This window comes from Thalassophryne amazonica, chromosome 15 (assembly GCF_902500255.1).
Source record: "Thalassophryne amazonica chromosome 15, fThaAma1.1, whole genome shotgun sequence".
NCBI lineage: Eukaryota > Metazoa > Chordata > Actinopteri > Batrachoidiformes > Batrachoididae > Thalassophryne > Thalassophryne amazonica.
In genome coordinates this window covers 84678396-84692031 of record NC_047117.1, presented here as the reverse complement: position 1 = coordinate 84692031, position 13636 = coordinate 84678396, and the positions used below count along the sequence as shown (strand labels likewise).

General features: G+C 50.2%; 1 protein-coding gene across 1 annotated transcript in view; it reads right to left on the bottom strand.

Moving 5' to 3' along the window:
• Positions 1-13636, bottom strand: part of LOC117526656 (multidrug and toxin extrusion protein 1-like) — a 71503-nt gene that overhangs the window by 14151 nt on the left and 43716 nt on the right. The window contains exon 10 of the mRNA XM_034188710.1: positions 7757-7865. Coding sequence (XP_034044601.1) covers positions 7757-7865 — 109 coding nt within the window. The remainder of the gene's footprint in view (positions 1-7756; positions 7866-13636) is intronic.

Genomic DNA, 13636 nt, shown 5'->3' with positions numbered 1-13636 from the left:
CAAATCAGATCTGCTCGTTAGTCTGCATCTAAAAAAGAGTGATCACACCTTACAGAGCTGTTGCACCAAGTGGACTGACATGAATCATGGCTTCAATATGAGAGATGTCAATTGAAACAAAGGAGAGGATTATCAAACTCTTAAAAGAGGGTAAATCATCATGCAATATTGCAAAAGATGTTGGTTGTTCACAGTCAGCTGTGTCTAAACTCTGGACCAAATACAAACAACATGGGAAGATTGTTAAAGGCAAACATACTGGTAGACCAAGGAAGACATCAAAGCATCAAGACAGAAAACTTAAAGCAATATGTGTCAAAAATTGAAAATGCACAACAAAACAAATGAGGAACGAATGGGAGGAAACTGGAGTCAACGTCTGTGACCGAACTGTAAGAAACCGCCTAAAGGAAATGGGATTTACATACAGAAAAGCTAAACGAAAGCCATCATTAACAACTAAACAGAAAAAAACAAGGTTACAATGGGCTAAGGAAAAGCAGTCGTGGACTGTGGATGACTGGATGAAAGTCATATTCAGTGATGAATCTCGAATCTGCATTGGGCAAGGTGATGATGCTGGAACTTTTGTTTGGTGCCGTTCCAGTGAGATTTATAAAGATGACTGCCTTAAGAGAACATGTAAATTTCCACAGTCATTGATGATATGGGGCTGCATGTCAGGTAAAGGCACTGGGGAGATGGCTGTCATTACATCATCAATAAATGCACAAGTTTATGTTGATATTTTGGACACTTTTTTTATTCCATCAATTGAAAGGATGTTTGGGGATGATGAAATAATTTTTCAAGATGATAATGCATCTTGCCATAGAGCAAAAACTGTGAAAACATTCCTTGCAAAAAGACACATAGGGTCAATGTCATGGCCTACAAATAGTTCGGATCTTAATCCAATTGAAAATCTTTGGTGGAAGTTGAAGAAAATGGTCCATGACAAGGCTCCAACCTGCAAAGCTGATCTGGCAACAGCAATCAGAGAAAGTTGGAGCCAGATTGATGAAGATTACTGTTTGTCACTCATTAAGTCCATGCCTCAGAGACTGCAAGCTGTTATAAAAGCCAGAGGTGGTGCAACAAAATACTAGTGATGTGTTGGAGCGTTCTTTTGTTTTTCATGATTCCATAATTTTTTCCTCAGAATTGAGTGATTCCATATTTTTTTTCTCTCTGCTTGGTCTAAAAAAAGTAACCATTACTGACTGCTACAATTTTTTTTCCTGATTTCTTATAGTGTTTCTTAAAGCCAGAAAGTTGCCATTTGAAATGACTTTAGTTTTGTGTCATGTCTGTGATCTGCCTTTTTTCTACAAAATTAAACAACTGAATGAACATCCTCCGAGGCCGGTGATTCCACAATTTTTGCCAGGGGTTGTATTTGACAGTAAACTTAGCCTTGCCCATTTTTCTATTTGACTCCTTTACTTCTTAAATAAGTATTTTTTCCTTTTCTTTAATTGTTGTTTATGCACCAATTATGCCAGATCAAATTCCTTGTATGTGAGAACTTTGTCAATAAATTTGATTCTGATGCTTCACTTCAAGCATAAATTTTTCACAGATGGGCAACAAAAAGTTTTCACATGAACAGAGTTTGCAAATAATATCTCACACTTAGACTTCACTTTTTTTTTTCCACAAAATTTTTGTAACTCATCCAGAGCTGTCATGTGTATCTTGTTTTCATCCATCCATTTTCTACACCCGCTTACTTAAATTAAGGGTCACGGGGGGGGGGGGGGGGGTGCTGAAGCCTATTCCAGCAGTCATGGAGCATGAGGCAGGGTACTTTAGTCTTTAAGTCAGTAGGTAATTTTGACCTAATCAGTAACACTTATGTAGACTAAACGACACTTACAATCCAGCCTCAGTGTACCTCGATTGACACAAAAAGTAGGATTAATAAATGGAATAATTTTGACCCTGCTGAATGCTTAGTCTCCAAACTAAAGGCCAACATACATTGGATTGTATGACATATGACCCAATGACAGGGTAACCCCCTGTAATAACTAAGCAAGACAGATGGTGCAAACTATTCATTTCTAAAACCATTTTAACTTTTTATTATTTGGAGCAACTTTAACGTTTGAGCCCTGTATGAGTTTAAACTGACCTTTGTCGCCATTTTTTTTTCCTATTTTTACCCCATAACTCCATAACATTCAGTCATAGATAGTCCAAACTATATGTTTTTGGAATCTTTATGCTCAAATAATGTGTTATAGCTTTCAATATGATTGGAGTATTTTTCTGTTGTGTGTTGGGGTGTTTGGCTGGCTTGGTTTTTGGTTTTCTGTTTCTCCCACCAGGTGGAATGCATTCAGGACTGAGTGGCTGAGTATTATGACCTCACCCTGAACACCTGAGACTTGCTTTCACGTGCAGGTCATCAGGGCTCACAGCTGTGGTGTATTCTGTCTTGATCAGAGATTGCTGCACTTAAACCTTGAATGCACAGTGTGTGATTGCCAGAGACTCGACCTTGTGAGCAGACATTGTTGTGAAAGTGACGTGACACGGACCCACAACAGGGGGCGTTAATGAACGGACAATGGATAAGCCAAAAGTAACAATTTAATGTTGTGAATCGCACAACAACGTACAGACAATAACAATATGGTGGACTGTCAATCATACACCAGGTGACGTGTGGGCAGGCTCGACGATAGAAGACGCCTGGAGAGAGAAGAGCTGGATCCCCACATAGCTTCCACCACCAACGGAGCTGAAGAACACCGGAGCCGCCAAGCCCTGCACCCCAGGTGGCCGCTGTCTTCAGCAGTCAGACCCGGTACTGCTGGCAGAAAACAGAGACAGTCCAGATGAGTGTGAGTTTGCACACTCAGTAATCCCACAGTCTGTATTAAGTAAAGGAGGGAGAACCTCCACCTCCAATCACACACACTCGTGCAGCTCCTCCTTTGGGGTATTTATTTTTTTTTATTCCCTTTACAACCTCCAGCCTTGGTGCGCCTCTGTGCCGTTTGCCATTGGCGTTGCTGGGGTGGTGCAGTTCGGTTATGCTGGTCGTTTCCCAGGTAACCTCTGCACCCGGGTGGGGGGGTTTAGGGGTGTTTTTTGTTAATTCCCTGTTCCACCTCCGGCTTCAGCGCGCCTTTGAGCCGTATGCCATCGGCGTAGCTGAGGTTTGGGGCAGTGGAATATACCCGCAGCTGGTGGCTGGTTTAAAAGTCGGAGGGGTGGCGCCGTCTTGTGCCATACACCATTACCGCTGTTCCACTCCTCCCGGTTGACTTTTGGGGTATAGTCATGGTTGGTGACACTGGACGTACTTCCAGTTTCCACTGCGCTGAGGGGGTGGGGTTGGGGTTGTTGTTTTGTATGTTTGTTTTTTTTTCCCCCCCAGTTTCCGCTCTCAGGGTGTGACTGTGGTGTCCTCTGGGGGGGAAATGACTGTGGGACCATCTAACCGTAGACGGCCGGGGCTGGGTCTGTTAGTCATGGGGGGGGGGTGTCTCCTGGGGTTTGATGGAACGGTCCTCTGGGAGGCGCTGGGAGCCCCCGTGGGTGACTTTGGATCCCAGAGGGACCTCGGCTGTGGTTATTACTCCTGGAGCTGGCGGGATGTCCTCTGGGGGGTGTTGGTCCCTACATGTCGTCCGGGGAGGGGGTTAGATTTTTTTTTTTTTTGCAAGCTTAACTTTGGGTCGTGTTTGTTTTTTCTTTTCTCCTCTTCCCGGGGTTTGATGGGACGGTCCTCTGGGGAGGGGGGGTGTTGGTATGGTTGTTTTTTCTTTTCTCCCAGTTTGCACCCCTGGGGTTTGGTTGTGGTGTTCCCTGGGGGTGGGGGGGGTATTGGGGTTTTTCTTTTTGTTTTGTGACCAAGCAGACTCTAAAACATAGTCGAAAGATAGCTGAATGCACAGGTTCAAGAACTCCTGGCCAAAATTGAGCAAAGTGAACGACAGAAGCAAGAGTTGACAGAAACGAATGCAAAGATGCAGTCAGAGGTGGAGACCCTAACAGGTCTGCTAACTGAAGCAGAAGGCAAGACCATCGAATTCAACAAAAGATATCTCTGCACTGGAGTCTCAGTTGCAGGATACTCAGGAGCTGCTCCAAGAGGAAATCCATGGGACACCTTCCTTCTCCATCCGCCTAGGGCAGATGGAGGATGAGGGGAATATTTTGCAGGAGAGACTGAACAAAGAGGAAGAGAGCAAGAAGACTGTGGAGAAGCCAGTTTCTACTCTCTAGACCCAGCTGGCTGAAAGGAAGACAAAGGCAGGATAGGATGCCTTGTCAGTAGAGGGGGCTGAAGAGGGCCTCAAGTGAGTCCAATGGGAGTTTGGACGGTGTTCAGCGGCAGCTGGAGTAGAAAAGTTCAGCCTATGGACAAACTGGATAAGACAGAAATCCGTTTGCAGCAAGAGTCGGATGACCTCATGGTGGACCAGGACCACCTTCGGCAGATCGTCTCCAATCTGAAGAGGAAGCAAAAGAAGTTTGACCAGATGACCAAAGAGAAATGCATTGCTACTCTATGTGCAGAGGAGTATGATCGTGCCGAAGCGGAGGCCAGGGAGAAGGAGACAAAAGTGTTGACCCTGGCAAGAGTTAAAGACTCTTACAGACCTGAACGATGAACTTGACCGATTTAATAAAGTGCTCAAGACAGAGACGGATGACTTCGGAAAGAGTTCATAGTGTGGAGAGGTCCGAGCGTGCCATGGAGCAGCGACTGAAGGAGATGAAGATACAGCTGGAGGATGTATATAGGTAATGTTTCCAGGCCCACTCTGCCAAGAAGACATGGGAGCTGGATCTGGGAGGGCTTGAAGGCCTTCTTGAAGATGCTAATGAAAATCGCGATGTCTTATAGCAGCTGAAGAAACTGCAGGCCCGACTGAAAGATCACATAAGAGGACTGGAAGAGCTGTGAATGTTCGGGGATGAAGCAGTTAATGATGCTAAAGACAGTGATAAGAAGCTTAAAGCCATGGAGGGAGACATGTTACACATCCAGGAGGAGCTGTCTACTGCAGACAGGCTCAGGGAGTGAAAGGATGAGATCTATAGTCTCAACACAGAGTTCCCTGTTGGCAGAGAAGAGGCGGCTGGAAGCTCGTATCATCCAGCTGAAGGAAAACCTAGAAGAGAAGCTCAACATTGAGAGGGTCAATGACCGCATGTTGAAATTCATGAGGTTGAGCAGCTGACAACGGAGCTGTCTTCAGAGCGCAGTAACGCTCAGCTCTTGGAGACAGGCTTTCCCAGCTGGATCGTCAGCACACGGAGCTGAGGCTGAAGCTGCAGGAGGTGTTTTTTTGCTCGCAGCCAACATTCCAGCTATGGTCCCTGGAGGGGGGTGTTTTTTCTGGCCCAGGTTCGTGTGGTCGTCAGGAGGCTTCCCGTGAGGGTGGGGTACTGTTGTGTGCTGGGGTGTTTGGCTGGCTTGGTTTTTGTTTTTCTGTTTCTCCCACCAGGTGGTATGCATTCAGGACTGAGTGGCTGAGTATTATGACCTCACCCTGAACACCTGAGTGTTGTGTGGGCTGCCAGAAGAGGAGGTACTGCTGGCCCACCACCAGAGGGCGCCCTGCCTGAAGTGCGGGCTTCAGGCACGAGAGGGCGCTGCCGCAACGGACACAGCCGGGAGTGACAGCTGTCACTCATTATTTCCTGACAGCTGTCACTCATTCATACTTCATCATCTCACTCCATAAAACCCAGATGTCATCTCCACCTCATCGCCGAGATATCGTACTTCTATGGAGGTACCTCAGCCTGCAGATTCAGATAAGTGGTTACACAGACACTGCACGGGTGTGTGTTAGAGGTGGAGGTGGCATTCCCACCGTTGTTGTTACGGGGTGTACACACACCCACACTTGACTGCCTTTGCTCTTCGCCAGCAGTACCAGATCCGACAGTCGGGGACGGTGATCACCTGGGAATTCGGGACTTGGCGGCTCCAGTATTCACCAGGTTCGGTGGCGGCGGAAATTGTGTGGTTCCGGCTCTTCTCAGGACAGACGTCTTCTATCCTCGAGCCTGCCCACACGTCACCTTTGTGGATTGACTGTTATCAGATTCTGAGATTGTCTGTATATTCGTTGTGCACCTTCACAACATTAAATTGGTACTTTTGGCTCATCTATTGACCGTTCATTTGCACCCCCTGTTGTGGGTCCGTGTCACTACACTTTCACAACACTGAGACTTGTTTTCACGTGCAGGTCATCAGCGCTCACAGCTGTGGTGTATTCTGTCTTGATCAGAGATTGCTGCACTTAAACCTTGAATACACAGTGTGTGATTGCCAGAGACTCGACCTTGTGAGCAGACGTGTGAGATCGACGTCAGGAGAACAATCTCACCATTATGGACGCAGAGACCGCTCCAGGTTTGACGCCACAGTCTGTGAAGGAGGATTGGGTGAGGTCTCACGCTCTTCAGCACACTTCCTGAGGTAATTTGGTTTTGGTGACTTTTATGAAGTAATGACAGTGGATTTGGTGTCCCTCACACCTTGTGTTAGTGAGCTGTCACGTTATGCTAATTGTCTAATCAGCTTCTGCTGCAGTGGAGATTTGAACTGAGTTGTTCTGTGCCTGCAGGGTGAGAAGCTGATATATATTTAAGCCAGGAAGTGTTTGCTGATTGTGTGCACCCTTTTGAGCTGTGTCTCTCTGGGTGGAGAGTGTTGGACTCACCTCATGTTTTCTTTCTTCACAGACTCGGTTTGTCGCGGCCACCTGGGGGGGTGTCGGCGGGGTCCCTGGGTCCGAACTGCTGTGGCTCCGGACCGTTTGCGCTGCTGAGAGCGCGCCGTGTTTTCACCTCACCAGACCGCGGACATTTTTGGTTGTTTATCACTGCACTCATTATGATTATTAAATTCTGTTATCTTTTGAACCGTGCTCTGCTTATTTCGTGCTGGGTCCTGTCAAACGCTGGGTCGGTGCTCCGACCGCGTCCGACACATAACATTTTTCTACTTTGACCCCTGTGTAATTTATTCATTGACTGGCTACAGCTACCACCCTGAAATGGCCATCATACATTTTTGTGTCATCTATGGTGTACTGAGTCTGGATTGTAAGTGCTGTTTAGTCCCCTTAAGTGGCACCGAAAAGTCCATTAACTACGGGAAGACACTTGATCTGAGTTATCTCAGTCCACCAAGCTGTAAATGGCTTTAGTATTCCTCATGTGAGCATCTCCAGAGGATTAATATTTGGAGTAGATTGGTCAGAGGTGAAGGGTAATGTCAATGTGGAACAAACACAATTTCAAGCATATCTCCACAAACAATTGGGGAATAGAGGGGATCCAAAGCTTTGGTACATACGAGGGGCGAACAAGAGGTTTTTGAGCCTGACCCAGGAAAAGTAGGGTGGGATTCTCCATATTCTGCATTCTGAGAAACCAACATTTCTCAAGAATGTGTGACATTTTGACTCACTAGGTGCAATGTTGAACCACGCCCTACTTTTTGTGGGTCAGGTTCAAAACATCTCAATCGCCCCTTGTACCAACCAGCTAACCACTTCTCATTACGTGGTATGATACATGATATGACATACATATAGCTCAAAAACACATTTATTATCTGTGCCTGCACAATGTGCATCACTCCTCCAATGACTTTCTTTTTGTGTGAGTTATGATGAACCACTGGACTTGGTTCAAACAGAAAACACATTGTGGTTAGTCCTCAGAGTGTCAGTAGATATAATGTTCATTGCAAATAAATGTGTTGGCTCACATGCACAGATGATGGGGACTTTGGAAGACAGTTTGGCCTGCTCTATGTTTCCTGCACCAAGTGCACTCCCAACACGTACACTGGCAGCAGCAGAGAATCCAACAGGACTCTGTGAAAGAAAATCAGCTATATTATTTTACTTGTGCTCATCTTTTTGTTTTTTGTTTTTTTGTGTCACTGTTCAAATTAGCTGTATAGCACAGGCCGTGGGCAATTATCAAATATCACCATTATCGGGTGTATGTGCAGTAATAGTGTGGCAGATGATGTAATGCTCTTTTATTCCAGTAGATGGCAGCAAAGTGCCGTACTATAGTATAATAGACATACTTGCACACATAGCGTTGTGCGTCTCCATGGTTACGGGTTGCTGACTACAGCGTGAATCTCAGCTGCTCATGGAGCATGGCTCCTCTGGGGAAGGAGAAACCGCGTTGGCTGTGGAGGTGTGCGGGGAAGGCGGCCTGACCTCCGTTGATGTCACCGTGGTCAGACTTGGGCCTTCTCACTCACAACTGGGTTCGCTGAAGGCAGACTCTGCGCTCCGTGAATATTAGAGTGGCAGATTATTGTGAATAAAAGTGTTGACACGTGTAAAAAAAACACTTGAGATTAGGGCTGTCACAATTATTACAATATTCGTCAATCGCGATTATTTTTCATATTCGCGATTACTGTGAATTATTTATTTTATCGTCATTGTGCTGCAGCCTCGCTCTCGTCTTAAGGCGGGACAATAACATGGAGGCTGAAGAGCGAGCCGTCCTGCCGTTTGGATAAGACGGCCGATTAAAACAGTGGCCATCTTCTTCAAAAGCCGTCTAAAATGCGGAGCTGTCGGTGTGTGTGTGTCTGTGTGTGTGTGTGCGCGCGCGGAGTCAACAGGCTGCAGCCTACGAGGGAGGGTGTTGTGTGGGCCGCTGAAGAGGAGGTACTGCTGGCCCACCACCACCAGATGGCGCCCTGCTTGGAGTGCGGGCTTCAAGCACGAGAGGGCGCCGGAGCCACTGGGAGTGACAGCTGTCACTCATCCTCAGCACCAGCTGTCACTCATTCATCTCATCACCATCACCATAAAGGCCGGACTGCAACTCCACCTCCTCGCCGAGAAATCAGCTACCATTCAGGTAATTTTCTCTGCTGACTCAAAACGTTGAGTAATAATCTGAACTTCTTTTGCAGCCGTTATCCTGTGGTGTCTGCCTTATCTGTGGGATTGGCGTTTGGTGTGATCAGCGACGGCTTCGCTTCACACTCCAATCAGATAAGTGGTTAGACAGGAGCTGCACGAGTGTGTGATTGGAGGTGGAGGTTCTCCCTCCTTTACTGAACACTGACTGTGGGATTACTGAGTGTGCGAACTCACACTTATCAGGACTGTCTCTGTTTTCTGCCAGCAGTACCGGGTCTGACTGCTGAAGACAGCGGCCACCTGGGGCGCAGGGCTTGGCGGCTCCGGTGTTCTTCAGCTCCGTTGGTGGTGGAAGCTGTGTGGGGATCCGGCTCTTCTCTCGCCAGGCGTCTTCTATCGTCAAGCCTGCCCACACGTCACCTGGTGTATGATTGACAGTCCACCATATTGTTATTGTCTGTACGTCGTTGTGCGATTCACAACATTAAATTGTTACTTTTGGCTTATCCATTGTCCGTTCATTACCGCCCCCTGTTGTGGGTCCATGTCATGACACTTTCACAACAGGATTTCTCGGCCAGCGTCATGGATCCCGAGGGGCGTCAACCATCGCATGAACAGCCAATGGAAGAGCGAGGTGCACAGGCGCCAGCAGGAGGCGTGTTGGGTGAGCTGCAGCACATCTTAACCGCCTTTACCGCTCGGTTGGACTTAGTTACCGAGCAGAGCAGTGTTCTCAATCGTAGGATGGAGGCTCTCACCGCCCAGGTGGAAGCGCGTGCTCAGGGCGCTGCTGCAGCACCTCCTCCTGCTGACCGTGTGCCAGAAACAGACATTCCGCTGGTCGTTCAACGAACCCCCCCACCGTCCCCTGAAGCATACATAAGCCCTCCGGAGCCGTACGGAGGCTGTGTGGAGACGTGCGCGGACTTCTTGATGCAGTGCTCGCTCGTCTTTTCACAGCGTCCCATCATGTACGCGTCAGACGCTAGCCGGGTGGCTTACGTTACAAATTTGCTTCGACGAGAGACACGCGCCTGGACTACGGCGCTTTGGGAGCAGAATTCACGGCTCCTAACGGTTTATACTGAGTTTGTGAGGGAGTTCCGACAGGTGTTCGACCACCCTCATAGAGGTGAGACCACTTCAAGTGTGCTGCTGTCGATACGGCAGGGGCGTCGGAGCGCAGCGAAGTATGTAGTCGACTTCCGCATCGCGGCAGCGTGAGCCGGCTGGAATGCTGTTGCGCTCCGCGCCGCCTTTGTAAACGGACTGTCTCTGGTCCTTAAGGAGCACCTAGTGGCGAAGGACGAGCCGCGGGATTTAGATGGGCTTATCGACCTGGTTATACGGTTAGACAACCGATTAACTGAACACCGACGGCAGCGAGACGAGGGCGTGGTCAGGTACAAGCCGTCCCTCTTCCTCCCGGGTCTGAAAGGAAGCCGACTTCCCCACGCTCCACTGCCAGGGCTCTCCACGTGACAACAGCTCCCCCTGCTGACGTTGCTATGGAAACGAGCAGGGCCAAAAAAACGATCAGATCAGAGACAAAGGAGGCTGATCTGTGGAGAGTGTTTTCTCTGCAGCTCTACCGAGCACACACAGAGAGAATGCCCCAAACGGTCAAAACAGCAGCACTCGTCCTTAGAGACTGGGCTAAGGGTGGGTCACAACACCCACGTGGGGAAACCCCGACAATCTGCACGAATCCCAGTCACGATCCTGAGTGGGGATCTAACCCTTCATGCCCCAGCACTGGTGGACACGGGGTCGGAGGGGAATCTGCTGGATAGCAGATGGGCAAAGGAGGTTGGGCTCCCTCTAGTGGCCTTACCGTCACCATTGTCGGTGCGGGGCGCTAGATGGCACCCTTCTTCCACTAATCACACACCAGACACAGCCAGTGACATTGGTGGTGTCTGGGAATCACAGGGAGGAGATTGTGTTTTATGTAACACCTTCTACCTCCCGAGTGACTTTGGGTTTTCCATGGGTGTTAAAACACAATCCCCGGATTGATTGGCCGTCTGGGGTTGTGGTTCAGTGGAGCGAAACCTGCCACCGGGAGTGTTTAGGATCCTCGGTTCCACCCGGTGTGACAGCTAAGGAGGAGGTTTTAGTCCCCCCCAATCTGGCGGCGGTGCCGGCTGAGTACCACGACCTTGCTGACGTCTTCAGCAAGGATCTGGCACTCACGCTGCCCCCGCACCGTCCGTACGATTGTGCCATTGATTTGATACTGGGCGCTGAGTACCCATCCAGCAGGCTGTACAACCTCTCACGTCCGGAACGCGAATCAATGGAGACCTACATCCGGGACTCGTTAGCTGCCAGGTTGATCCGGAACTCCACCTCCCCGATGGGTGCTGGTTTCTTTTTTGTGGGCAAGAAGGACGGCGGACTCCGTCCATGCATTGATTACAGAGGGCTGAACGAGATCACGGTTCACAACCGATACCCGTTACCTCTGTTGGATTCAGTGTTCACGCCCCTGCATGGAGCCCAAATTTTCACGAAATTGGATCTTAGGAATGCTTATCACCTGGTTCGGATCTGGGAGGGAGACGAGTGGAAGACGGCATTTAACACCCCGTTAGGTCACTTTGAGTACCTGGTCATGCCGTTCGGCCTCACCAATGCGCCCGCGACGTTCCAAGCATTGGTTAATGATGTCTTGCGGGACTTCCTGCATCGGTTTGTCTTCGTATATCTAGACGATATATTCATCTTTTCTCCGGATCCTGAGACCCATGTCAAGCATGTACGTCAGGTCCTACAGCGGTTGTTGGAGAACCGGCTGTTTGTGAAGGGCGAGAAGTGTGAGTTCCACCGCACTTCTTTGTCCTTCTTGGGGTTCATAATCTCCTCCAACTCTGATCCAGCCAAGGTTGCGGCGGTGAGATATTGGCCCCAACCAACGAACCGTAGGAAACTACAACAGTTCCTCGGTTTTGCAAATTTCTACCGGAGGTTCATCAAGGGCTACAGTCAGGTACTTAGCCCCCTGACAGCCCTGACCTCCACAAAAGTCCCCTTCACCTGGTCGGATCGGTGTGAAGCCGCGTTTAGGGAGTTGAAACGCCGATTCTCGACTGCACCGGTTCTGGTGCAGCCCGATCCCAAGCGCCAGTTTGTTGTTGAAGTGGATGCCTCTGACTCAGGGATAGGAGCCGTGCTATCCCAGAGCGGGGAGTCCAATAAGGTTCTCCATCCATGTGCCTACTTTTCCCGCAGGTTGACCCCAGCTGAACGGAACTATGACGTCGGTAATCGGGAACTTCTTGCGGTGAAGGAGGCTCTTGAGGAGTGGAGACACCTGTTGGAGGGAGCATCGGTACCATTTACGGTTTTCACGGACCATCGGAACCTGGAGTACATCCGGACCGCGAAGCGTCTGAACCCCAGGCAAGCCCGCTGGTCGCTTTTCTTCGGGCGTTTGACTTCCGGATCACCTACCGCCCCGGGACTAAGAACCACAATCTGACGCCCTGTCCCGGGTGCATGAAGAGGAGGTCAAGACCGAGCTGTCAGACCCCCCTGAAACCATCATCCCCGAGTCCACTGTCATGGCCACCCTTACCTGGGGCGTGGAGAAGACCATCCGGGAGCCCTGACACGGAGCCCGGACCCGGGGACAGGTCCGAAGGACAAACTGTACGTCCCACCAGAGGCCAGGGCTGCGGTCCTTGACTTCTGTCACGGTTCCAAGCTCTCCTGTCACCCAGGGGTGCGAAGGACCGTGGCAGTGGCCCGGCAGCGCTTCTGGTGGGCGTCTATGGAAGCCGACGTCCGGGAGTATGTCCAGGCCTGCACCACCTGTGCCAGGGGCAAAGCCGACCATCACAAGGCCCAAGGCCTCCTCCAGCCTCTGCCTGTGCCTCGTCGCCCCTGATCTCATATTGGCCTGGACTTTGTCATGGGCCTCCCGCCGTCCCAGGGCAACACCACCATCTTAACGATAGTGGACCGGTTCTCCAAGGCATCCCACTTTGTGGCCCTCCCGAAGCTCCCGACGGCCCAGGAGACTGCAGACTTCCTGGTCCACCACGTCGTGCATCTGCATGGGATTCCAGCAGACATTGTCTCAGATCGTGGTCCTCAGTTCTCCTCCCAGGTCTGGAGGAGTTTCTGCAGGGAACTGGGGGCCACCGTCAGTCTCTCGTCTGGGTACTACCCCCAGGCAAACGGGCAGGCAGAGCGGACGAACCAGGAACTGGAGCAGGCCCTCCGCTGCGTGACCTCCGCGCACCCGACGGCCTGGAGTGACCATCTGGCCTGGATCGAGTACGCTCATAATAGCCAAGTTTCATCTGCCAACCGGCCTCTCCCCGTTTGAGGTGTGTTTGGGGTACCAGCCCCCATTGTTTCCGCTAGTGGAGGGAGAGGTCGGGGTGCCCTCGGTCCAGGCCCATCTGAGGAAGTGCCGTCGGGTGTGGCGTACCGCCCGCATCTGCCCTGCTCAGAGCCCGGACGAGGGCTAAGGCCCATGCAGACCGCCGCGTTCCCCAGCCCCTGCATACCAGCCCGGGCAGGCGGTTTAGTTATCCACAAAGGACATACCTCTGCAAACGGAATCCCAAAGCTGAAGGACAGATTTATAGGACCTTCACCATCGTGAAGGTCCTCAGTCCAGCCGCAGTGAAGCTGAAGCTGCCAGCTTCACTGCGGATACATCCAGTATTCCATGTCTCCAGACGCAAACCCTGCCACACCTCTCCCCTCTGTGCCCCCGGACCGGCGCCGCC